Source organism: Ambystoma mexicanum, chromosome 10 (assembly GCF_040938575.1).
Source record: "Ambystoma mexicanum isolate Mex_15411 chromosome 10, UKY_AmexF1_1, whole genome shotgun sequence".
Taxonomy (NCBI): domain Eukaryota; kingdom Metazoa; phylum Chordata; class Amphibia; order Caudata; family Ambystomatidae; genus Ambystoma; species Ambystoma mexicanum.
This window is the reverse complement of record NC_090932.1, coordinates 914428260-914455309: the sequence shown is the minus strand read 5'-3', so window position 1 is coordinate 914455309 and position 27050 is coordinate 914428260. Positions and strand designations below refer to the sequence as shown.

Here is a 27050-nt window from a genome sequence, read left to right as displayed (position 1 = left end):
ATCCTATGTTCTTGTTCGGTGATATCACCCTCAAGGATGTAGGAAAGGGGATGGGGGAGGGGGGTTGTAGGAGCAATTAAAATTTAGTCCCTAGTCTCCTTCCCTCATACATCCCACCTGCGTTCCGATGCTAGTATGCCAATGGTTAACATGTAATTGTAGTCAAGTATCCAAGCGTCAGATGTGTTCAAAGGGGACAGAGGTGAGGTGCCGGGCGGTCCTGCCCCTGAGGCCGCACCCCATGTTCTACACTAAATTTAAAGGGGAAGCTCCATTTTCCGCTGCCAAAGGGTCAGGTGCCATCCCCATGTTGTGGGACGCCTACACGGTTGGAGGAAAGGGGACTTAGGACTATGAGTACTCTATTCACTACGGTGAGTAACTTTAATTTCTAGAATCTGTCCTGGTGGACAGATTTTAGGCCACCCTCGTTATAGTGAACAGGAGAATTCTGAGAGGTTAGCCAAACCAAATCAAGGTAAGAATGGAGAGTGGTCAAGGCTTAGGAAAAAGGGAGTGTGTAGTCGGTGGTCCACAATGAGTCCATGCAGTGAAGCACACAATAATTCAATTGAGACGTGCAAGTAAAAAAATACTATTTATTATAGGCGCAAAAACACACGCTATGAAATGAAATAAGAAGGTAGCAATATCAAACAATACTCCATTATTAAACACTTGCAGGTTAACCTGTGCTTTACACTGTAATTCTTACTTTCAGAAGTTGCTGAATGTATGCAATCTCAACAGTACGAAGGTTACACGCTTCAGCCCTACATGTACGGCACTTATGTTGAGGTCGTTGCTGCCTCGGCTGTAGATCGGGACACCAGTATTTCCTGACCTGAGATGGCAGGAAGAAGGCAAAACAATATTGCCAAAGCACAAGTGAAAAATCTCATGCCACTGCCATTTTAGGGCACTAGCTACGTTTTAGTAGCCAGATGCGGTTAACACGAATGTGCACACTAAAGATAATGCAAACATGGTAAAAAATGATCTGCTGCCACCAGCTTGTCTTTTGGCACATAGAAAAGTAACCAAAAATCCCAAGTGTGAATGACTAGGATGATACAAAAGTATCCCCACTGCATTGCATTCTAAGATGCTGTGTGCACTGTCAAAATGTTACCTAACGGGTAAAAACAAAGGGAAACAGTTTCCCAGTACTGATAGTCTGTAGGACTGATCAGTTTCCCCATGACAAAATTAGCAAAATGACAATGGCTTGAAGCTGAAGGCTACATTTACTTCCCACTAAAAAGTCAGGACTGGTTAAAAAAAAAGCTATTTAAGAGATGGTCTTGTATACAATAACTTCTACTAACAAAATCACTGTAAGGCTTAACTTTTATTGCTTGGATTCATATTCTAACGTTGGTTACAAGTGATGTCCTCTAAACATAAATGGAAGAAAGCTAGTCTGGAATCTTGTCTTTAACTGTCCACACCGGAAAACAAATTCTAACACTTTTTAGTGAGGACTATTGTGCAACTGCTGAAAATATAGAAACTCATTACTAATTTGAACTGTCACCCATTCTGTTTGGCTTTCAACATAACAATTTTCAATTTTGTGTCACTGCCTAACTTCATAAACTTGTCTCTGTACCACTGTCTTGGTATCAATAGGTAAGACCAATGTAGCATGGGATGACATCAGAAAGGGAGAAGCTCACCAACAACTCCATGTTTGATATTTTCCCATTGCAAATGTTGTTCACCTTAGTTGCAACTTTTTAAGGTTGTGCCGTCTGTTGCTTGTACCTTAAACAGTATCTAATGCGCATGATATTATTCTTTCCCAATCAATGATACTTGTTATGCAAACGGTTTACGCTTGAGGATCCTGCTTCTTTGGTGGTTTGCCTCTGTAACAGTGTCTCTGGTTGCTGTCTTTTTGTTTGGGTATCTTTTTATTGCTGTAATTAAAGCATGTTTTGTGTTTATTTTTATTGTTTATATTTTATTTACTTTTCATAGTCTGGAAGTGACGCAACTGTCAAGAGAGTGAACATACTAAGTGATATGCATTTACGGAGTATTCGCACAAAAATCATGCTAATGTCAAGAAATGAGGAAGCCACAAAACATCTAGAGGTAAATCATTTAGTTCGGTTATATTCTACAGTGGAACATTTCACGAATGCAAACTCTTTAGTGAAGGCAGATTGCAATAAATGTGCATTGATACTCAAAATGGGTTTTGAAACGGGTGTTGGAAGTCTTTGGCCTGTGTGCGATTTTTTTTTTTTTTTTTTTTTTTTTTTTTTTAATTGTATTTTGTTAGTTATTTTTTTAGCTGAAATATATTGAAAATAAATATCAGTAGGTTGTAAGATGTGGAAACCTGTATTTTCAAGATTTTCATCCATTAAAGGGATCTCTGGGGACGACCAATCTTTAGTACCTAACAGTGCTGGCACATATGGTGTGAGACATGGTTGAAAGTTTCTGCTCCTTACTGTTCAGTAAGCTGGTGACCTAGTTCCCTCACTCCTCCCCAGTTCACCTGTTACTGAGGAATAGGTTGTCCTCATAGCGTGTAGTCTTCTACTGGTAACTGTCGAGCAACTTAGTATAGGGAGGAGATGCTGGTAGTACTGTTATTGTGGATGGGTATGAGTGCTTTATGAATGGCTTGTCAACCAACCAAGACACAACCTCCCTACTCCACTGAGATTTGATAGAATGTTCTGAGAATGCAGCTAGTGTGTCTGGCATTTTTGCACTTCCTATAGGCATCATAACCGTTATTCCTAATGATACTCTTCCCGTCCCTCTTTCCTCCTTAATGAATGGGCATCCCTGCATATTAGTTTTAATGCATTTTTTCACTGCCCGCTCACCGGTGTATGTCAGTTGCAAGTGGTTTCACTCTATGCTCCTCCTGCGAGGGATCCTTCCTGGCATCGGACCCCCATTTGCTCTGTTTGGAGTGCCTGGGGCCCCATCACCGGTGGGGTGTGGCGCATGCACTCCCAAAAATCTGTTATCCAGTTAGATCTTCTCTCAGTCGGTCACCTCCGGATCACCTCAGACTTTGCACGTCACAAGACAAAAAGTCAAATGGGTAAATCAATTTTCTTCATTGCCTCAACTGACTTATTCCCCTTAGAGGGGTCCTAGAGATAGTCATACCGACACTTCACCTGAGGCTTCTCAGGCTAACCGTGCATGCACTGTGGTGTCTTTGGATCCTACCAGGTCAAGGGATTGGCTACTTCTAGTACCGGACATCGGTCCGAGGGGTGTTATAAAGCTGTGATACCAGACCCATACCTGAGGGGGCGCCTAAATGTGACGTGCACAACCTACTTACAATCTGTCTTCAGTGGCGACAGGTGCCCATCGAAAGCACCATTGTATTCTGCTTTACCCTATGCAACCAGAGTCCCTCAGAGGGAAGTGATTTTCAGTATGGTCGTTTGGGAGGTAGACCATCTACATCTACTTGGAACCCTATGGTAGCAGCGCAAGGCTCTAGCCCCCAAGGAAAGCCAGCACAAGCTACATGTGAGGAGAGGTGTGTTTTTTTTTTTACCGCCTCATGTAACTCATGAAGTCACAACAAATGACCGGGATACACACCCGTCATGAAGATGTCTGCCAACCTGATTCTAACCACCTTGGCAGAGAGCATACCACCCACTCCTTGCGACCCCCCCCCATTACAGCACTAGAAACACGCGACTCCGGACGTGCACCTCAAACCCCCTCACCCTCTACTACTCGCCTTGGACACGCAACTGCAATTGGAGGGTGGGAGGCAGACTCCCAACATCTGCCTCCCTTCGCCGCCGTAACCTAAGGCTGCCTACGGTGGCCATCACTGCCGCCTCCCCAACATGCCCTGCGCCTACAGTTACCCCCTGCATCGCGGCTGCAGCACCTGCCTACACCTCCCGAAGTACGGCCCCATTACTCCCGCCAAATCCTATTACCTGTAAGGATTCTCTGCGGCTTCTGGACAGCTGTATCAGTCCCACTGACATTTGCATCAGTCTCATCCAAGGGTCCGGTTTTTCCCCTTTGGTCAACCCTGACCTGACACTACCTCTGAGCTTTCGATCATCCTTGAAGGCACCGCCTGAAGCCTGCACACCAACCCACTCAGCTGATGCCACTCCGATGCACTCGCCTGCTACCATGTACGTGCCACCCCTTACCCCCCCCTGCTGACACCTTCAATGTAATGCCCTCCATGCCTGCGCTATATGTGGTACCTTGCCCACTATCTGCCAGTGTTGTCAATGTAATGCCCTCCATGCCTGTTCCATATGGGGTACCTGTCCCACTATCTGCCAGTGTTGAAAATGTAATGTCTTCCATGCATGCACCATATTTGCTACCTTGCCCACTATCGGCCAATCCTGAAAATGTAATGCCCTCCATGCCTGCGCCTTATGTGGTTCCTTGCCCACTATCTGTCAGTGTTGAAAATGTAATGCCTTGCATGCCTGCTGTGCCACTTGTACCTTTGTTACTATCTGCCACTGTTAATACTGTTATTCCAACCATGTCTGCACCATCTGCTGTACCCCTGATACATGATCTACATCCACATCCCATCCAACCCCCACTCTCATCTGTGCACTGATTAATGCACGCTCGGTTCCCACCCACCCCCTCGATATAATGCACTCTCACTAGCCATCCCTACAGGTTGTACGATATTTAGGAAAGACCGAACTCACCAGAGAGGCAGGGGGTGTCGCCCTCATCGCTAGGGAAGCTTTCAATGTCAGGGAAGCCGAAGGGCAACATAGCAACAACTGTGACTACCTCTTTCTCAAAATTAACATCTCGCACAACTGCACCATCTCCATGCATATTGTTTATCGACTCCCAGTTCATATTGAGGACTTCCCGGAGAACTTCATCCTCTCCTTGTCTGACAACATTAAAAAGACCTCCCGGATTGGCCGCCAGGGGGCGCACGGATGCAGATCCTCTCCATGTGAGCTCTGCTCCCCAGACCCCAAAAGTGCTTTTGAGCCTCCACTTTTGCCCCCCCTACCCGCACGACGACGGTCGAGGCTTGCTGAAGGTGGCCCCCACCCCCGGAGCGAAAATCCGAAGAAAATCGGAGCAGCCTTTCTTGTAAAATCGCCCCGGCCCGAGCCTCCCCCTCTGGGTGCTCGATGCAGCGTCTCGGACAAGCACCACAGCCGCGAGATATCCGGAGCGGCTTGCCCCCGCCCACCATCCCTCTGCGGAGTTCCCGAGCCTAGCAGGCCGCCCATTCCCCTGTGGTTTCCGCAAGCCGGGAGCGCCCTGTACGCAAAGCGGGCTACCAAGCCCCCGGCGCCGAGGCACAGCCGAACAGCTATCCGGGTGATTGTACCCAGGGAGAATCCCCCACGGCCCCCGAGCCACATCTCCGAGATTGCGCTTCCAGCCTGACACTTCCCGCGGGCGGTGTTACCCAGCCCGCGGGGTTAAGACTTCTCGCCCGCCCACATACGGGGTCTAGTCGGATCGCGCCCGACACGCGACCGCCAGCCGCACCCCCCACGTGGAGTCCGCAGGTGCTGGCTTGGGCGGCCTGTACATCCCCCTCCCCCCGATCCCGCAGTTCACAGAATCGGCCCACCTCCGAGTGGCCGCCACGACACCAACCCCAGCAGAACGGCACCACCAGGCGCCAATGCCCCATAGGCCCGAGGTGGCCCACCTGAACTGACGCCGCCCACCAACCCACGAGGGTAGCCCAGCGACGCTGCGTGAGGGGCCTAGGGATTGTCTCCCTGAGCTTACACATGGGGCTATAAACCCCTACTGCTCCTGAACAGACCACACACGGAGCCTGCCTCCCAAATAAGTGCTCCACCGCAGGCGCCTCTCGACTGCACAGGACCATATGGGTGAGTGCCCTCTGCCCACAACCCCTGTAGCCTCCCCACAGCCCCCACTGACACGTCTCTGAGGAGGCGCCCCCGCCCTACGCACCACCCGTGGGCAGTGTTCCTTGGCCCACGGGGATGAGACCTCCTTCTCCCTCTGCTCATTAAAAGGCTCACTCAGAGCGGGCCCACACCCCCCACGTGGAATCTGCGGATGTTGGCCTGGGCAACCTGGCCCCCATTGTCTTCCTCCATCTGAGGTCTTTAGACTCGCACTTGGATCACGATCCCACGGTCGTTTGCGCCGACCCTCCATCGTGTGGCGAACGCCACGACATCCTACGGAGGACCCATTTGTGACAACCCACCCCCAGGCACCATTGAACCCCATGTCCCCCCTATGTGTAGGATGCAGACTCCGTTACCTAACCAAGTACCCCACGCCAGGCGCCTCCCGATGGTGTAACCGCGCCTAGAGACTCGCTCCACCACCTTGGCTGAACTACTCTACCAGGACCCCAACGACTACAGCAAGGAATTTGCACCCCGCACCGGGGCCAACATAGAGGGTTGGGCCCCCACTCCTGGGGCGTGTGCCCTCCTCTAGACGCCTCCCTCGAGTCCTCGCTGAGACCCAGGCTGTTCACCAATGAACCCCCCACCACCAAACTGTGCCAGGACCTATATACTGAACCACACAGCTCTTGTGACGCCTTAGAGACCTCTGGACGGCCAAGATCAAGGCCAACGCGACGAGAGTGTGACACAAGCGGAGGGTAGGGCCCCTGACCCCAGGGCGTGTGCCTCCTCCCAGCGTGATAAGTCGGCCTCACAGGATACTTGAGACATTGCTCTACACCCTACGCTAGCAGTAATTTGAACTCTCGGTGCAGAGGGTAGGGCCCCCACTCTAGTGGCGTGTGCCTCTTCGCATCCACACATCGCATGAACACCAAAACCAGACTCGCCAAATAAGCCTACATCTCTCCGCGTTTGGACTCGGATACCAACGCCAAAATGTCGGCTGAGTCCCCGGAGGCGGGAGCAGCTGCCACCAAGGGAGACATAGCCACCCTCCTAAGTGAGATCAGAAATATGGGGCCTAACCTATGAGGCAAGATCGACAAAATGACCCAGAGGGTAGATAGCATCGAGCAGAGACTAGAAGGCGTCGAAAATAATCAAGCTTCAATTCACACATTGGAGACCCAACTGGAACTCAGAATGCGAAACATAGGGAAAAAAAGGAGGACATTTGTCTGAAAATTGACGATTTGGAAAACAGGGAAAGGCGTAAAAACTTGAGATTTTTTGGGATTCCAGAACGTGAGGGTGAAACAGAAGAAGACCTCAAACAAACCCTACATGACATTATCAGGATTTTAGTCGCTGACGAGAATGTTGACAAACCCACAATAGAACGGATACATAGAGCTGGTGGCCCCCCAGGAGGCCCGAGATCTGTACTAGCCAGATTTCATCGGTATCAAGATAGAGCAAGAATTCTTACGAAGGCCAGGTCAAGCGATACCCTCACCCTTGGAGGAGCTCAAATAACTATCTTCCAAGACCTCTCATCCCTTACCCATGCCCTACGACGTCTCTGCAGTCCCCTTACAAAATGGCTTAAGGTCCAAGGCACAAGATACAGGTGGGGATACCCCTTCTCTCTCACCTTCGAACATGGAAGCAGGCAGATAGCGCTTCGCTCTGAAGACGAAATTCGAGATTGTATCTCGGATCTCCTCGGCACTGACTCACGTGAGGGATCGCATGATGAATTATCACAGGACAGAGCAAAATTGGGGCCTCGGGGCCCGAAAAGACAAAGAGTCAAGGGATCCAGAAAATATAGACGTCCTGACGATACCCCAGACAGCAATAAATGAGACGATACGCACTCAACTCTCGTTCTGGAGCTGTCCGTCCAGGACCAATGGGTTGGAGACTTTGCGCCTGGTGATAGTGTAATACTTCCTTGCAGCCGCACTCTGCCCACAATGAGCTTACTACTCATTTCATAACGAATGACTGGCTGGCGGACGATGAATCCGGAAACCGCATGTATCGTAACAATTTTCTTCTAATGATAACAGTTGTTGTTGCTTGTTAAATTATAATTGATGTTGATTTCTTTAAAATTGGGGAGGAAGGGGCTCAAAATGTTAGTTTGGTATCATGTACGATGGGGGTTGCGTGGCTGCGACCCTCAAGGGCGGTCCGACATTGGGCCTGCTGTGTATGCCTGGTCTGACGCGGACGCTATCGACACTGGTGGGATGACCGAAACTTCAAAGCCCTATTTGGCTCGAAACATCTTATCAGTATACTTCCACAGCGGCGACCAATCGCAATAGACAATGCGATGTGCATACCGAATTTACAGATCTCAGCAATGTTCAGCGGTCGTAACGAATCATGTGACAGGCATGGCACTCTTAAAATTGGCACACTCAATGTTAAGGGTCTCAACTCCCCCACTAAGAGATCGTTGGTATCCCGAGAGTTCAAGAGAGCAAGATTGGATGTACTTTTCCTACAATAAACCCGGTATTGTAAAGGCGAGGAACGGAGGGTCCTCTACCCCAAACTAGGTACGGAGCATTGGGGCTTCGGCCCGCTGAAGAAAGCTGGAGTGGGCATTCTGATCAACGAGACAATACAATTTGAGCTCCTGAGATCCTGGTCAGACGTGAGCGGCAGGGCAATCCTGTTGGTTGGCAAGATAAAATGCACTATAATCACACTTGCATCCGTGTATGCACCCAACACTGGCCAATCCCGGTTTCTCCAGCAAACGATCTCCAAGGTTATGACTGAAGCGGAGGGTGAAGTGATCCTGGGAGGCGACCTCAACACCTGGATGGACCCAGAAGTGGATAAGCAAGCAGGCAACCCTTCCACAACCCTCCCACTCGGCAGTGCGGACTTGATGGATGTCTACAATCTTAGACGCATGGAGATATATGAACCCGACTCAAACAGGCTTCACCTTCTTTTCGACACCGCACGCCACGTACTCCAGGATAGACTATGTATACTTAACGGCTACACTCACCGCAGCAACGATAGAAGCCAGCATATCTCCTGTTATGTGGTCGGATCATGATATGGTGACAGTCCTTCTCGACCAGGTGGCTCTCCCTCGGAAGAGCTCCAAATGGCGTTGTAACAAATCGCTTTTCAAGGATCCAATCTTCCGGGAACTGTTGGAGCAGGATATCACCCATTACTTCGAATACAACAATACAGGCGACGTCTCCACACAGTTTGGGAGGCAGGCAAAGCCACATGGAGAGAGTCCTCATCAGAGAGGGAGCAGCGAAGAATAGAGAACGCCAACTCCTAGAAAGTAAACTTAGGAGTGAAATCGCCCAACTGGATCGTATGGCCCAATCTGCGACTTCCGATAGACTACACAAGATTGAACAAGCCTTTGCCAAAAGGGAAGAACTGAGACAGCTTGAAACAGGGGATATTGTGTACAAACTCCAATGTCTGAAACAGAAACACTAGAACATGGAAATAAGGCTGGGGCCTTACTCGCTGTGAGACTCCGCGGACAGCGCTGTGAGCGGTGGGTGCCTACCATACATGAAGGCTCACCCCATGACCATCACCCCCCCAATATCCGCGAAATCTTTGCCAATTTTTACGAGAAACTATATACATCACAGGCTGCACCACACGCAGGAGCCATCACAGACTATTTGTCCAAAGTATCCATGCCATCCCTCCCATCGGACATAGCCCAAGCCATGGATACCCCCATCACGGCTGAAGAAGTGGAGGCCGCAATTAAAAGGCTTCCAGCTGGGAAGGCTCCCGGGAACGATGGATATACAGCAGGGTTCTATAAGACCTTTCAGAACGCCTTACTCCCGTTTATGGTTGACCTCTTCAACAACATTCTTCTCTCTGGGGTGGCCCCCGAATCTTTTTTGGAAGCTTTGATAGCAGTTATCCCCAAGGAAGGAAAAGACCCTAAACACTCTGCCTCATATCGTCCGATATCCCTTTTGAAAATTGACGCCAAAATCTACACGAGGATTCTCACAGCACGCCTAGAATCACACATGCCCTTGATAATCCACAGCAATCAGGTTGGCTTTATCCTCAGTAGACAAGGTGCAGACTCCACACGCAAAACCCTCCACCTAATACACAAGGCCAAAACATCTCCAGATATGCAGGCATTGCTATCAATCGTTGCCGAGAAGGCGTTTGATAGAGTTGAATGGCACTACCTGAAGGCCACGTTGAAGCAAATAGGTCTGGGCCCCACCCTCCGACGGGCAATCAAAGCGGTCTACACGACCCCGAAAGCCTCTGTAATGGTGAACTCTCCATTTTCTCGCTGGTTCCCGCTCACCAGAGGGACGAGACAAGGTTGCCCCCTCTCGGCGATACTTTTTGCGCTGTCCCTGGAACCACTTGCCCAAGCTCTCCGGGCGGACGCTGCCGTGGAAGGCATCCGAGTGAATGGTAGAGAATAGAAACTGGCCCTGTACGCGGACGACATCCTGCTCCATGTGCTGCACCCGCTCTCATCAATCCCTTGTGCGATCCACCTCATAGTGGAATATGGGACACTCTCTGGCTTTAAGATCAATAGAACTAAATCCGTCCTCTTTCCACTTCACGAACCCTCCCCAGAGCAACACACAGAGCTCGAACACCTTGGCCTGACCATGGAGGACTCCACACTGCGCTACCTTGGGATTAACATAACCAGAGACCTGGCACAACTCTACGAAGCAAACTTCCCCCAACTTCTCGTCGCCCTCAAAGCTGATCTCTTGAAATGGAAACCACTCACAATCTCCTGGATGGGACGCCTGAATGCGATCAAGGTGGTGACTCTCCCACGTTTCTTATACCCATCCCAGGTCCTCCCCATCACAATCCCGGAACACTTCTTTAGAGCGATCAAGAGAACCATACTGAAATTCCTCTGGGATGGAAAGAAACCCCGAATACCGTATGATATCCTGATACTTCCGAAGGAAATGGGAGGAGTTGGACTTCCTGATATAGGGAAATACTATCAAGCAACTCAACTCAGAATCCTCATCCCACATCTCGGGACAGACAAGACCTTCAGTGGGTTCAGCTAGACAATGATAACCTGATCTACGTGACTCTCGCAGAGTGGTTATGGGTCCCTAGATCGAAGCTCACAAAGCGCCTGCGTGATCACCCCATATTAGGCCCTATGTGGAACATCCGGAGGAAGGGAAAGGACATGACTGGAGTCACAACATGGCCCTCCCCTCTGAGCCACCTCTGGTCCCCTGGGATCCGCGAAACAATCCCCGAACATGCCAGGTACCAAACCTGGTTTGATGCCGGACTAGAGAGAGTTGGCCAACTGTGGAGAAAAGAGAAATTTATATCTATCACAGAACTAGAGGACGCCCTCCAAATCCACCCGATTCCAATCTTCCTATACCTTCGATTGAAAGGAGTGTTATCGAGAGAAGAATTGAAGGCTACCATACGAAGAGAACTGACACCCTTCGAAACAATCCTTAACACAACCAACTCGTCCAAGGGATTAATATCCTGCATGTACAAGGCATTAATCACCAAAGACCAATCTCCAAGCCTCCGCCTCAAGGGAAAATGGGAAAAAGATTTCGACAGAGAATTCGATCAGCAGGCCTGGGACAGAATCTGTGCAACGCCAGCCCAAGGTGTCAATTGCCACCCAATACAAGCTACATGCAGTGAAACTTCTCCACCGTTGGCAGTACGATCCATATAGGCTGTCTAAAATGTTTCAAACATCCAGCCCAAGATTCTGGCGACACTGCAGCATGGATGCTGACTATTGGCATATGTGGTGGAAGTGCCCTAAAGTGCGCACCTACTGGCAAGAGGTCCTAGGATGGATTAAGCAACTAGATGGCATAGTAAGAGAACCATCCCCCCTCCTGATGCTGTTTGGTCTTGAAGAGGAAGACGACGAATTGGTGCGGGTGAAAGGAATAGTGTCTCCCTTGCTACTGGCAGCTAGAGTAGGCCTAGTTATCAAATGGAAATCCCCAAGACTGCCAAACGAAAAAGACTGGCTGAATATAGCTATGAATATCTATACAATGGAGAAAATAACGGCGGCCCTCCACGGCAAGGCCGCGAGACATGAGGAAATTTGGAGTGACTTCACAAGCCACTATATCTCGAGACCAGTCACAGAATCCACAGACTCATCACCTAGTCATTGAAAGCCCCTGCTACCCAGTCCTACCAATGTATGAAAACTGAATACTAAGTTGCCTAATACCTGTGCCTGTCACAAATCTCGCAAGTAACTCATCTCGACAGCAACGACCATCGATAAACATTGCACCGTCTGTTTTAGTTCACTGCAACAACCGCCGCACCCTGGAAGTGCTAAAAGCAAGGACCTGGGGAGGGGGATGGGGATGGGAGTTATGTTGTTTACCCGTCAGAGGGAGATGCGTATTTCATTGTATTTTGTTGTTAGGTTACTCAGGTGGGATGCAATACTCTTTTGTTGTAATTATATATGCTCAACTATGCATCTACCATCTGGTACACTTCTGATGTTAAAATTAATAAACTTGAATTAAAAAAAAAAGACCTCCCAAGTCCTGCTCTTTGGCGACTTGAATCTAGGCCTCAATGACCCTGAGGACTCCCATGCCCACACTTTAAAGCTCTCTCCACATTTGGCTTCTCCCAAACCATTCATGAACCGACACACGTCAAAGCGCGCACTTTGGACTGGATCAGCCAGCATAACTGCACTATCCAAATAACCGCTAAGACTCCTATCCCTTGGTCTGACCACCACTATATTCAGTTTAACCTCATTACCAAAAAAAGGGCCCTCTAAGCAGGTTACACCTTGCCCGGAGGCGCTAGCGAGAAGTTCACGTCAATTGACAGCAGACAATATTGCACCCTTCCTAACGGTGCCCACCCTGCAGGCTCCCTTCTCCAACAACCCCGAAATCCTGGCTAGTACTTTCAAACACATTGTCACCCAGGCTGTGGACGCGAGTGCACCCCTCTCTCTAAAGAAAGCCAAAAAGGTAAAACATTCCAACGCTTGGTTCTCTAAGGAGCTGCTTGACTTGCGCTCCAAAAAAAGGCTGGCACTCTCCGTCAGGAAAGCTAATCCCTCAGAAGCCACCAGGAATGCTTTCAAAGTTATCTTCAAAACGTATAAAGCTAACATAATCCAGGACAAAACCTCACCATTCAACGCAAGGATCGTTGATGCCAAATCGGGGTCTAGAGAAATATTCACTGTTTTCAGAGAGCTGGAGAAACCATCCACACCCCCCATCACCCCCCACTCTCCTCAAGGATGAATAGCAATAGCATTCAGTCCGCTATGCTAGACAAACTGAATATGCTACAAACTAAAATCCGGTGACATCAAAAAGCCCTCAGTCACCTCATAAACAACCTGCACTGTAAAGGGCCTCCCGAAACCACATCCAACCCCGACGCACCATTTGACTTTAAAGACATGACCGAGACAGAAGTTCTAATGTTGCTCAAATCTATCAAACCTTCCAACTGCAAGGGTGATGCCTGCCTGTCCCAATTGATCAAAGACCCAACTACCATCCTCGCCCCATTCCCAACTGCCGTCATTAACTCCTCCTTCCAATCTGGCCATGTCCCTACCGGACTTAAGGAAGCCTGGGTACGCCCGCTCCTTAAACCATCCCTTAATCCAACAGTTCCAGGAAACTATAGGCCCATCACCACCGTCCCCTTCCTACTAAAAAATTCTAGACAAAGCAGCCTACCTGCAAGTCAAGAAATACCTGGAAGAAAAGAGTCTCTTCGACCTGCGCCAGTCTGGCTTCCGCCCATGACATGGCACGGAAACGGCCCTCCAAGACCTAAAAAATCAAATGGACGATCTCAGAGACTCAGGCAAACTTGTACTCCTCTTGCTCCTTGATTTATCTGCAGCCTTCGACCTGGTTGACCATGACACACTCTGCAGCCATCTTGCTTCAGCGGCTAACTTCTCCTCCAAAAGCATGCGCTTGGATCACTTCCTTCCTTCAAGAAAGGGCCATGAAAGTCTTTCCAGACGCAGCTTGTGCCACCCCTAGCCACATCAAATGTGAAGTCCCACAAGGCTCCTTTATTGTGCCCACTCTCTATAACCTTTTCACGAGACCTCTGTTCAGCATCCTCAACTCCCTGGGCATCTCATATACCAACTATGCAGATGACACCCAGGTGTTGATCCCACTCACTGGCAACTACCAGGAAGATAGGACTACTCTCACCAACATATACTCTACTATTCAGTCCTGGATGGCTGATAATTGGCTCTGCCTTAATAGTGAGAAAACTGAACTCCTATTAATCAGTTCACCCACTACCTTGGGCAATCTCGACCAGCAGTACCTCTCCTTCACTATCGACAATATTCCCATCAAGGTTTCATACAATGTTAAGACACTTGGAGTTTACCTAGACTCTGATCTGACCATGGACAGGCAGGTCAACGCCATTGCCCCCTCATCTGCCTACTATTCTAAAATTCTTAATGCTGCTAGACCTTTCTTATCTCGACAGAACTGCCTTACCATTGGCAGGGCAATAATTGGATCTAGGCTGGACTATTGCAATGCCCTCCTCGTGGGGACTTAGTATAAAAACCTGGCTAAGCTCCAAATGGTCCAGAACAATGCCCTTAGGGCCGCCACAGGAACTTCAAGGAAAGACCACATTTCGGAAGTGATAAGGTGGGTCCATTGGCTTCCTGTCAAAGAGAATTGTCTTCACGCATAAATGCCTCCAGGATCTCGCAACTCCCTACCTAGCTCAAAGAATTTCCATACACACTTCTACAAGACCTTTGAGACAAGGTTATTCGATCATGATTCGCACTCCCAAGACAAGGAAAGTCTGTGCCGGTGGCTCTAGCTTTCCCACAATGGCGCCTACCACTGGAATTCCCTTCCCACACACCTAAGAACGATAGTCCCACCAAGCATTCCGCAAAGCAATCAAAACCAAGCTTTTCGTTTAAATTGTATGAGTCCGCTATCATTGTTGTTATAAGGACTGCGATGTATAATCCATAGGAAGTTCTGCTATGTAAACTCTGATGTATATAACTATTGTAACTGCGTATTAAGTCGCCCACTATCAAAGTACCTGTACCTAAGAGACCACCTTGGTCACATGTCACCACTAATTCAAAATTCCTACAAATCTCTTGTAACAGCGCCTGAATGCCTCTGGGCTGTAAGTGCGCTATACACATGAAAATAAAGAAATACATATTTAAGGGTGCAGAAAAGGAGGAGACTGACACAGGTGGTATAGTGGTTGCTATAAACTTTTATTTGAAATGAAAATAAAGAGAAAACCTAACTTTCTTTAACTCGAAGAGGGGCTTCCCTGCCTCAACTAAAGTACCAATGAGTTTGTCAGGATGTCTTATTAACTTGAAGAGTCACCATCCTTTTTCAAAATGCCCCTATCTTTGTCCCTTGCACTTGTAACTAAACCGTTGTACCAATGTTCTTAGTCCAGGAGAATGACTCCGTCCTCCTGGACTGGCTGGCACAGTTATGATATGTCATTTATAACGTGCCTGTACAGTATTCTCGACACGCCAAGACACGGGGTGGAAGACAGAGGGAGGACAGGACAAACTATCTTAATAGGCCTTGTGTCATTCAGATCGTGCAAGTGCGACAACGCAAATTGCAGGGTAAGGGGGAGGTTGGTCGGGAGTACCAAGGAGAGGGAAGGGGGAAAGTACAATCAGGGCAGCATTGTTCTTAATAAAGTGCAGTTATGGCAGCGCGGCTCTGGGTAAGTGCACAGAGGAAGGAGGACTCTAAAGGTTAGAGCCCCCAAATGCGCAGTAGGCCGATAGGCAGTGCAAGGGAGACTGATAATGGAGTCTGGTACCCAGTGAGCCTCTGAAGGTACCTGAAATCCAGTAGGTCAGTAGGGGAGGGAGAGGGCGAAAGCAGAGGAGAAAAGCAAGGACTTGAGCTGGTTTCGAAACTTCAGGTGGTCCGGCTCCAGTTTCAGAGCGGCATAGAGGCCATTCCAGAGGGAGACCCCTGCAGAGGAGAGAGATCTACCCCCTACTCTCTGCCTGGAGAAGTGTCTGACCATCCGAGTTGGAGGTAGCTGAGCAAAGGGCTTGAGAAGGAAGGTATTTTGAAAGCGAGTTGGATGTTGTGTGGGCCCTGGTGTCATGGGCGCTACTCCCGAGGGGCCAGGACTGGCCCAGCGCCCTCGGAAGCAGACCCGTCTTCCACTACTCCGGACCCAGCAGACCCCTACAGGGGCCCTTTGGACCGTGTCCTGGCGCCTTTGGCGCCAGGCTCATGAAGGGTTTCAGTCCCGGCGCCATAGGCGCCGGGCTCATATTGATAAACAGTGTAATAATGCTTGGGTGGACTTACCTGAGGCAGACCATGCTGCATATCTACCCAGAACAATCCAGTCTGGTTGAAGTCCCCAACCATCAGGGCTGGGAGGAACTATTCCCTCCATTCAGGAACTCTTTTTCTTACCTGGGTGGAACCGATGGAAGAACACACACTGGAAGCACTTCTCTGCTATTTAAACCACGCCCGATGGAAAACACGTGCTTCGCGTTATTCTGCAGCAGCAGCAGCAGGACGCTCATCGAGTCGGCTCCTGCATTCCAGGTCCAGAGTCATCTTCAGCTTCCGCGCAGCAACCTGTGGATGAAGAAAGACACAGAACAATACTTACCAGATCCCGGAATCCAGTCACCGGCAAAACATGCTAAGAATAAACATAAGGTTAGAAAAGTGCAACTTGCTCGCAGCCGCGCCCGCTTACCTGATCCATCCGTGATTGCAACGGAGCTAAACGCGGCCTTCTCTTCGGCAGCTTCTCTGCACCTGAAAGGCAAAGGACATAATTAAAAAGGGGTTCGGGTGAAGGCAGTCACATTCATCTTAACTTACCAGTTTTTGCACGCGCAGAAGCGGCCGCATCAACCGCAGCATCTGAAAAGTAGAAAAAGGACATTATTAGAGGTGCCATTAAAAGCGGCCAACGATCATTATACTTACGTGCATCGGCACGTGCAGTGGCAACGGATATAAAGCCCGCAGCATCCCGACACCTGAAAACTAGAAAAAGGACATTATTAGAGGTGCCATTAAAAGCGGCCAACGAACATTATACTTGCGTGCATCGGCACGTGCAGCGGCAACGGAAAACTACGCCCACAGCATCCGGAGGCCTGAAACAAAGGAAAAGGGACGTTATTGAGGTGCCCATCTTTTAAAGCCTAAAGACTACAGTATACTTACAGGCATCCGCTCGTGCAGTAACGGCAGCATCGCTCTTCGGCATCCCAGCACCAGTGCCACAACTATGGCCGCAAAAGACTTGAGCATCAACACTGAACTCATCCAGTGACGTAACTGGAATCCACGCACCCCTGCACCAGACGCAGGATGGAGAGCTCAGCATTTATACGCCTAAGGTGAGAGCTCGCCGAGACAAGTAGAAAGCTAGGCTGTGGGAGAAACTGGCGATTGGTGGGAGAAGGAATCCCATCAAACGGTGATTAACCCTTTTTCTTCCACCTGCAGAAAACTTACCCTGCAAGTCAGACATTCGATAAGAGGAAGCCCAGTCCTGAGAGTCGTCCAAGCTCTACGCTTCTCAATTGAAGAAACGATAGCAGCCCAGCCGGGATCAGCGCCTCTGTGGGAATCAGGTGAGCGTTACACCTGGCCCCAGAACGGCTTGTGGATGTTGCAGATCATCTTAAACTTGATCCTTGTACCCACTGGGAGCCAGTGGAGAGATTCAGGGCTGGGGAGATACAGTCCCTGGGCTTGTGGCCAAGTCCTGTTTGAGAAAGAGGCTGTTGCAGTAGTCCTGTTTAGAGAGAACCAGGGCTCTGGAGACTGAACTTCTGGGGGAAATGAGAAAGGGAAGAATACCTCTGAGGTGGTGCAGCTGTTAGTGGGCCTTCTTGGCAAGGTCTGTGATGTGAAGGGAGAAGAACAGTGGAGTCTTAGTTGACACCAAGTTTTTGTCCCTCACAGGATGGCAAGCAGAGTTTCAAAGGAGGGCGGCCAGAGTGAGGGGGAAAGCGGGAGCAGGAGTCCCAATGAGAAGGATCTCAGTCTTACTGGCTTTAAGGCAGAGATCGTTGGAGGCGCACCAATCCTGAATCACAGATAGACCGTCAGGAATGAGCGAGAGAGAAGGCTGAATGGAGCCTGAAAGAGAAGTGTCATCCACATGATACTGAAAGAGGAGAAAAAGTAGAGATCAAGGGGGCCAAGTAGACATTGAAGAGCCAGGCGGAGAGGAAGGAGTGCTGTGGAACACCACATGTGGAGAGAGAGAGAGAGAGAGAGGTGGTGGAGAGGAAGGACCTGGGAGGGTTGTCCAGTAGGAAGGTGGTCAACCACTCCAGGGATTGATCCATGATGCCCATTCAGGATGGTGTGATTGACCATGTCAAAAGCAGAAGAAAGGTCAAGGAGGATGAGGACAGAAGGAAGGTTGGAGTGAAGATTCGAGAGTAGATCTTCACGGGTGTTCAGGAGAGCAGTTTCCATGCCTCTGGCTGCTCTGAAGCCAGACCGATGGTCATGGTGACAACCAACAGATTCAGTGTGGAGCGTAAGATGGGAGATAGGTAGATTTTTCCAGGAGTTTGCCCAGGAAAAGGAGTGATGGTGATCAAGTGATGCTTGCTGGGCAGGTAGACGGCTTTAAGAAGGGGGTGCACAAGAGTACTAGAGGGGAGAAGGGAGAGATCCAGTGGCGAAAGTGATTGCAGAAATCGGCCAAGGCTGGAGCAAGGGTGTGCATATGTTCCTTGATGGTTCTGGAGGAGCAGGGGGGCACATGTTTGTACGACACTTCATAGACCGAACGTGTCTAGAAACATCGTCTGGTGTTGTCAGAGAGAAAGAGAGGAAAGGAGGGTGAGAGGAAGTGGCGGCCAGAGGGGGGGGCCAAAAGAGGTAGATGGAAAAGGAGAGGGAGAGGAAGAGGAGAGCGAGGACAGGATGTCCTGAATTTTGCTGGTGAAGTGAGAAGCCAGAGCAGTACAGAGTTTGGCCGTGTTGTTGGAGGCCGCAGAGACGCATGCTTGGATTTAGAAAGGTCGGTGTCGGAGTGAGTCAGCCGCTGGAGTAGGAGTAGGAGGAGCACAAAAAGCAGTGGAAAGGCATCCACTGACGCACGCTTCGTGGGTCGAATGACCGAGAAGGTAGGTGGCAGTACTGGGGTGGGCTTTACCTGAGGGACAGTTTCAGGTGAGAGGAAAACAGTGGTCAGTCTAAGAGAGGAGTGGTGAGAGGGGCATGTCAGAAAAGATGAGAACATCCAAGGTGTGTCCGGCAAAATGTGTCGGACTATAAAGAGCCCATAGGAGGGATTAGAAGCATCCAAGTTGATATTGAGGTCTCCGAGGAGAAGTTTAGAGGTAGAGGCAAGTAAAGGCGAGGGGTCAGCCCATTCTGAGAGAAAAAGGGCAACCTGGTCAGGTGGCCTGTAGATGGTGGCCACAGTCAGAGAGAGGCTGGGAAAGATAGCCTGCAGACCAGGCATTCAAAGGGGGAGTAGGCCTTTGTAGGAATGACAGAATCAGGGATCCACCGCAGTCAGATCAGAGCTACTCCACCTCTGGGTTGGTGCTGGACTCAGAGAGGATCTTGGAGCCATCAGGGAGCAGAGTGTCAAAACAGGTGAGAGCTGGCCATGAACCATGTCTCTGTGAGGGCGAGGACATCAGGCCAAGTTCTTCAAGGAGGTGGCAGATGTGGGGGAGTTTTTGACAGAGCGAGAGTTTAGAGTAGTGATGTGGAGCAGGTTGCCACACTTGAAAGACTTCCAGGGTGGGGGTACAGGCTTGAGGTACACCCAGTGAAGGTGGTAGAGGGACCAGAGAGTTGGCACAGGTGTTAGCAGGTGGTGGCATATTAGCCAGAGAGGAGGGGAAAGGTGCCAGAGAGGCGGCGAAAAAACAATCGGAGAGGTGCTAGTAGGAGTAGCGGGAGAAGGAAGTTGATTAGATGTGGGAGACGCCTTTTAGAAAAGGAGGAGATTGGGCTGAGGCCCTAGACCAAGAAGGTGCCATTCAGATGGACATTAATGATGGTCTTGGAAGAGTGGAAGAACACAAAGAGGACCTCCCACCGAGTGTCACCATTAATGGGCAAGGAAGAGATGGGAGAGGGAGCCAAGACCATACAAGGGGTCCATAGCTCTGGAGAGGCAACGACAAATAGGATACCGCTTATGGTCTGTCAGGAAGACGCGCTGATGTGGGTATCGGCGATGGGGAGGCCAGGGTTGGAACCAGGATATTCTTCTTGACATATTTCCTACCAGACTTGGTATAAGATAGGCGGTAGAGAAGCAGTTTGAGAAAATGGTAAAGATTGAGAGTACAATAGAGGGTGCCGCAACGCGAGAAGGGAGCGTGCAGGAGGAAAGTATCGCAGCCCAAAGCTGAGCACCACAGGAGGCAACAGAGGGTAGGATCATACAGAAAGAGGAACACACAATGCACCAAGCAGGCAACACACCACAGGGGAAAGCAGGAGCAGTGTGGGCGGAAGACGGCGGGGGAGCGCACTGTAAACACCCAGTTTTGACTTTCCTAAAAAGAGGGAAAAAGGCCCAGTTTCAAAGCGGACAACAATGTCAAAGGAAGAAGCAAATTTTAGTCCTAGAGAAATGGGCAGGCAATACAGTTTAATATGTTACAATATGAACAATAGGGTAATTGGTCAGTTTAGTGGGGTGCAGTGATTGCTGCAACCTGTGGCCTACTGTAATTTATCAGTCGAAGCGGGTTGACAGCTGCAGGTGCCTTTCTTCCCAGGCTGACACTGGCAGACGCCATCAGGAGCTGCTTCTGTGAGAGCTGTCCTTTGCCACAGGTATTTGTCTGCAGGGCACTACAACGGGCAGTGGGTTGTCTGAGGGAATCACCTAAGCAAGTCAAGGTTGTAATTGGGGAGGGGGGTGGGACAAGGTGAGGATGCAGACAACACGGAAGAAACACTGGGCAAGGACAGAGCCTTCACACACTTAAATAACTTTGTTTTTTTTTATTTGTGGGTTCCCTCCTACCCCCTGTTTCTACAGCCTTTGTACCCTCCGCCCAACCACCCCACCCCTTTTAATCCCTTACCCCACATATACTTTTATTTAAAAATCAAGGTGTTTGAATTGTTTGTCGTTATTCCTTTTTCGTTATTAACACTGAATATCGAATAAATGCAATTCTTTTTTTTTTGTAAATCTTTTTATTGAAACATCCATGCACATTGAGATCTTAACGATATAAAACAGAGGCAACGTTATTTGGTTGCAATTCAACAATTCCGTCAAATTCACCAACTTAATAAACCCCAGCAATTTGTCGCTGTGACCAATTAATTTACAACAATGGATTCACATTTCATTTTAACAACTATAATTCCATTAGTGATATCGCAAGTACCCTTGGGGATGTATTATTGCAGTTGTATGTTCTGTAGTGTTCTTCATTAAAGGGAAAAGAAAGAGAAAAAGAGAAAAAAAAAAAAGGGAAAAACGTTCACCGGCATTCCCCTATGATCCGGGCATTACCCTAGGTGCCCAGTATCCTCCTCCCGTTCTGGTACCAGTTTCGATAGGGTCCTTTCCTCACTCTAAGCCCTTCAGGGCTGAAGACATTTGACCAGTCTTGGTTGGAAGAACATGTGTTCCCTTTCCTCCACATGATCTACAAATGGGCCCCAAATTTGTCGTAATGTGTCTGTTCGGTTCTCTTGCGGCTGTTGGCTTCTCCATTCCCAAGTGTTCCCAGACCTTGACCCACCAATGTGCAATGTGGGGACCCTCAGGTTCTTTCCAGAATCGCTTGCTCATAAGGCGGGCCGCCATCAGTAGTTGGGTAATTAGCTGCGCTCTGGGACCAGATTGTGGATATGATCCATCCTCAGGGGAGTCGCCCAACACCATCACTAACGGGTCCATGGGGAGGAGGGATCCACAGATGTCCTTAATTTTGGATCGAATCTCCAGCCAGAAGGACTGAATAATCGGGCAGTGCCACCACATGTGTCCCAAGTCTCCTTTCGCCCCACACCCATGCCAGCAAATATCAGGGTAGTCTACATTCATAGTGTGCAACCTCTGCGGCGTGAAATACCATCGATGGCATTTTTTAATTGCGTATTCCCTAACCGTTGTGCATCTAGAAGACTTGTATGCTCTGTCCCAGATTCTTTACCATGATTCAGGAGCTATTTCCCTCCCCAACTCCCTCTCCCATGCTTACGTGTAAGGTAATTCTTTCCTCCTCTGGGGCTATTTCTATGAGACGGTAGCATGTTGCTACTTTGTGGGAGCGTTGACCTTCTGCAGCAGTTAGCTCTATGCCTGTGGGAGGCCGGATAGCAGCTTTTTTAACAGACGGGTTTGTGACCCAGTGCCTGAGTTGTATGTATTTAAACCTTTCGGTTTCTGGGAGGTTAAATTTCTCCTTACATTGAATAAAGGTCAAGGGGATACGGTCGACAAATATCTCCTGCAGCCTCAAGGTCTTTCTTCCTGACCAGTTATGGAATGATCTAGGATGAAGCCCCGGAGTGAAGGCAGGGTTCTGTGTGATCGGGGTCATGGGGCCCAGACCCGGGGTCAACCCCCTTAAGGTGATCTGCCTATCCCAGCATCTAAGTGTGGAGCTCGTAGTTGGGAGAAGTGGAAGTTGAGAGGCCCATGCGTCCCACGGCAGGAGAGGGAGGTAGGAGACGGGAGCCCCGGCAAATAACTGTTCTATGTCCTGCCATTTGGGGGGATCCTCTTGGATAGCCCAACCCAGGGTGGGGGCGATTTGAGATGATCGATAGTATCTTAAAATAGAGGGGACCCCTAAGCCTCCAAGCTGCCTACCTCTGATAAGGATCTTGCGCTGAAATCTGGTAGTTTTGCACTGCCAGATAAATCGGCATATCTCTTTCTGCGAATCTTGTAAATCTCGCTCTGGAATATGGACTGGGAGCGCCTGCAATGCATAAAGGAGTCGGGGGTAGCAGGGTCATTTTAACGGCTGTCATTCGCCCCAGCCATGATATCTTACTCCTTTGCTTCTTTTATTAGCGGGGGAATATTGGCCCTCAACAACCCAGAGTAATTAGAAGTTAAGTGCACCCCCAGATATGTTATTTTGGAGGTTACCCACCTAAGGGAATATATATTCTGCAAGGCATTTAGTACATCAGGTGTTTCAGATAAATTCAGCCCCTGATTTGGCCGCGTTTATTGAGAAACCAGAGATCTGCGCAAATCTATCAAGCGGGGCCATGAGCGAAGGGACCGAGGTCTGAGCCTCTCTCAAAAAGCAGAGCACATCGTCTGCATATAACGCGACTTTGTGATTCTGATCTTTTACTTCGAACCCTTGGATTTCGGGATGTAGGTGGATATGTTGGGATAGCGGTTCCATTGCTAGGGTAAGTTTCTCTGCCAAGAGGTATCTGTGGAGTCCAATGAGCGTTGACTCGAATTTGGTTGGAGGGGATCTGGAAGTTGGCCAAGATCAGCTTGGAGAAATGCGAGCCAAAACCAAAGCCCTTCAGGACTAAGTGTAGGTAGTCCCATGACATGCTGTCAAAGGCCCGATGGGCGTCTAGTGATAACAGAGAAAGAGGGCCTTATATGGAGGGGGCTAGGGCTATTTAATCTATTGCTCTATGAATGTTATCATGGGTAGATCGGCCCTGGATAAAGCCTGTCTGATCTCGGTCTATTAACGTAGGTAATACCTCCCCCAGACGACGCGCTATGATTTTGCTGAACAGCTTGGCGTCAGTATTGAGCAAGGCTATGGGCCGATAGGAAGCACAATCTGCCGGATCTTTTCCGGGTTTTAGAATTAGGGTGGTGTATGATTCGGCCATAGATTGTGTAACTGATCCTGATTCCCATAGAATATTGAATAGTTTAGTAATATGCAGTGTTAGTTCTTTTGCAAAGGTTTTATAGAATTTGTTTGTGAATCTGTCTCGGCCCGGAGCCTTGCCAATAGGGAGAGTTTTGATGACAAATTCCACTTCCTCCCCCCGATATTGGAGCTTCTAGAGTTTCCCTTAGGGATTGGGGTAGCTGTGGGAGCTCCGCTTTGTCTATAAACTCTTTAGTGAGCTGCGGGTTCCCAACATGTGGGGTCGCATGTTCCTTGAAAAATTCTTCTATGATGCGGCATTTGCCCTCCTCCGAGTATGTGCCTTTGCCTGATTTCTCTCAGAAAGTCTATTCTGTTTTGTCTGGTCTGCTTTCCTAATTTAGCCGCTAGTAATCTGTTCACTTTATTCCCTTTTGTGTAAAAAAAATTGTTTGGTGTGCATCTTACCATAGGCCGCCCTCCCCACATGATGCGCTTCCAACGCTTTTTTAGCCATCCTCAGGTCTCTTAATGTGCGCCGAGAGGGTTTCTTCTTATGTGCCCCTTCAAGTCTGAGAACTTCCCCCTCTAATTGCTCCCGCAAAAGTTTCCTAGCTCTCCCGCGTTGTGCTGCCTGTTCGATTAGATGGCCCCCGAGTACCGTTTTACCTGCTTCCCAGATAGTCCCCCAGCCCATCTCTCCCGTGTCATTTTCGCTGTAATATAACTACATAGTTTCTCTAATGTGAGCACGAATCATTGGATCGTCTAGTAGAAAGTCATTTAGCCTCCAGGGGGGTTCCGTAGGGGGGTGGTTCGGAGGGGAGTAATGGACAACAGGACCGGGGAGTGATCCGCTAATGCCTTTGGGAGTATTTCTACCTCCAATACATTTTGAATCAACGAGTCAGCTATAAAAAACATATCTAGTCTTGAGAATCCCCCATGTACTGCTGAAAAATGTGTAATTCTTTTCGTCCTGATGACAGTATCGCCACACCTCAAAGAATGATCTTTCAGCACGGAGGTGAGAGCCTTGAAGTTGTTCCCATCATGTACTGTTGGTGGTAGTGTTTTGTCAACCAAGGGGTTGATTACAGCATTAAAATCTCCTCCTAGAATCACCTCCCCCTCGGCGTGGTCAAATAGAGCTTTAGAAAACTTTGTGAAGAACTAACTTTGATTAGTGCTTGGGCCATAGATGGAGACCAGGGTGACTTTGCGGCCGTCTAGTGTGGCGTTAACCAGCAAAAACCTCCCCTCCTCATCTCGAACCTCTCCGTCAGACTTAAGAGATCCCCTTGCGCACCAAAATGGCAACCCCTTGCTTCTTCAGACCGCGCGATGCAAACAATCTAATGGGATAAAGTCTATCATTCAGGCGGAATTCATCCGCCGGGCGTAGGTGGGTCTCTTGGAGAAACAGAAAGGATGCATCTAAGGACTTCTGTCTGTGGAGGAGTGCTTTACGTTTCAAGGGGGAATTCAGACCCTGCACATTAAGTGAGATGAATTTATAGCTAGGGGTTGCCATGGTACGGTCACTCGGGTTTCTGCACCAAGTTGAGTCTCCCGGCCAGCGCCGGAGTGATACATTTTCTTAGGTAGAATACAGCGGTGCAACCGGAATGAGGGCTGTGGGGAAACAAAACATAATCTCTCTGCCAGTGTCGGAGATGAGCAATACATAAAAAACTCAAAAAGGAACTTATAATAAAGGCATATAATACCAATTAAGCTAATTGTTTCCATCAAAAATTGCATCGTTCGTAGTCCCCAAGGTAATTTAAACTAAGTAAAAACTCTGCCAGGCGCCATCCAATCTGACGCCCAAGTCGGCTTCTAACAGAATTACTAATACCCAAAAGAAACTTAGCCAGGATTCGGAGGTAACAAGTAAGTACCGTAAGTAAACTGAAGTTCAACATAGAGGGATTGGTCCCTGTCTGCAGTCTTATTTTAGGCCTCAGGTGAAGCATTTGCAGGTATCATTCAGGTGCAGAGAGGGAATCATCCAGTGCGAACTATGCTCCCCACTCCACCGACGAGTCTTCCTCATCGGGTCATGGCAGGGATCATGCGGCGTCCCCGCGGCGTACCGTCTCCCGAATAAGTGAAAATTGGACCTCTTGCCTTCAACCTGTACAAATCTCGGCCCAACCTTTCTCTTCCGACGATGCTAGCGATGGAGTTGTTTTCTTTAACTCGGATTCTCCGCTCGGGTCTATAGCGGGCTGCGGCCTGCGACGGGATCTCCCCCTCCTAGGCTTTGGACCGTGGGTTGTGGTCCACGCCATCGGGTGTTCCCTCCATCAGGCTTTTCGCTTCTTCCTCCGAGGATATTATGTGGTGTTGATTGTGGAGTTCAAACATCAGCTTACACGGGAACCCCCAACGATAACGGATCTTCCGATCTCTCAACCAGGGTGTCACTCTGTGCAGGCGCCGTCTACGTGCCAAGGTGTATGGGGCCAGATCCTGAAATAGCTGTGTATCAGTGCCCTGAAATCGAATTGAGTCTGAGTCCCTGGCTGCCGCCATGATGTCTTCCTTCTGACGGTAGAAATGCACCCGGGTAAGCACATCTGGAGGTAAGTTTTTCTTCATCTGAGCTGAAGAATACACACGGTGGGTTCTGTCCAATTTTAAATCTTCATTTGATGGCCACTCCAAAAGGGCCCTAAGGAACGTCTCAACCTATTCTGCCAGGTCCCGGTCGGGAATCTTCCCGGGCACCCCACGGAGGCGTACGTTTCGTCTCGACCTATTTTCCAAATCAGCCTGTTTTGCCCAAATGTCCTCTAGATGTTCCTCAATGACCCTTACTCTTCCCGCCAAGGCTTCCGTGTCATGGGATTGCACACAGGTAACGTTCTCCAGGTCATTAACTCTGGATTCTAGCCCCCCAAGGTGGGAAGTAAGTTCTGCCAGCGACTGGGCCCGGGAGTCCTTGGAGGTTTTGATCTCCTTCTTAATTTCTTGGGTGATGTCTTGATTAAAGGACTTAAACATACTTTCCAAATCCTCCCTGGACACAGCCATGTTAGAGATCAGCTCCGGGGTTGAAGCTGGGATAATTGCAACTGTGGTAGTGTTCGTAGTGGGTGGATCTCTAGGCTGTGGCGTCAGATAAGCTTGTATACTGTGTATTTTCTTTCTAGTCCCCGTTTTGGGCATCCCCTGGCGGTGCTGCAGATGTCACTTGTTTGGCTCCACGTGGTAAACCAAAGTGCCTGAGGAGAGGGAGATGCAGGATCTCTCAGCATGTGCTTTGTTGTTCTTATGAG

The 27050-nt window shown here is 49.2% G+C and overlaps 1 protein-coding gene across 6 annotated transcripts in view; it reads left to right on the top strand.

Annotated features, from left to right (window-relative positions):
- The window catches only part of FXR1 (FMR1 autosomal homolog 1), a 1317598-nt gene that overhangs the window by 542700 nt on the left and 747848 nt on the right, over nt 1–27050 (top strand). For all 6 annotated transcript variants that reach the window (XM_069618666.1, XM_069618663.1, XM_069618668.1 and 3 more), the window contains one exon: nt 1984–2100. In XM_069618666.1, coding sequence (XP_069474767.1) covers nt 1984–2100 — 117 coding nt within the window. The remainder of the gene's footprint in view (nt 1–1983; nt 2101–27050) is intronic.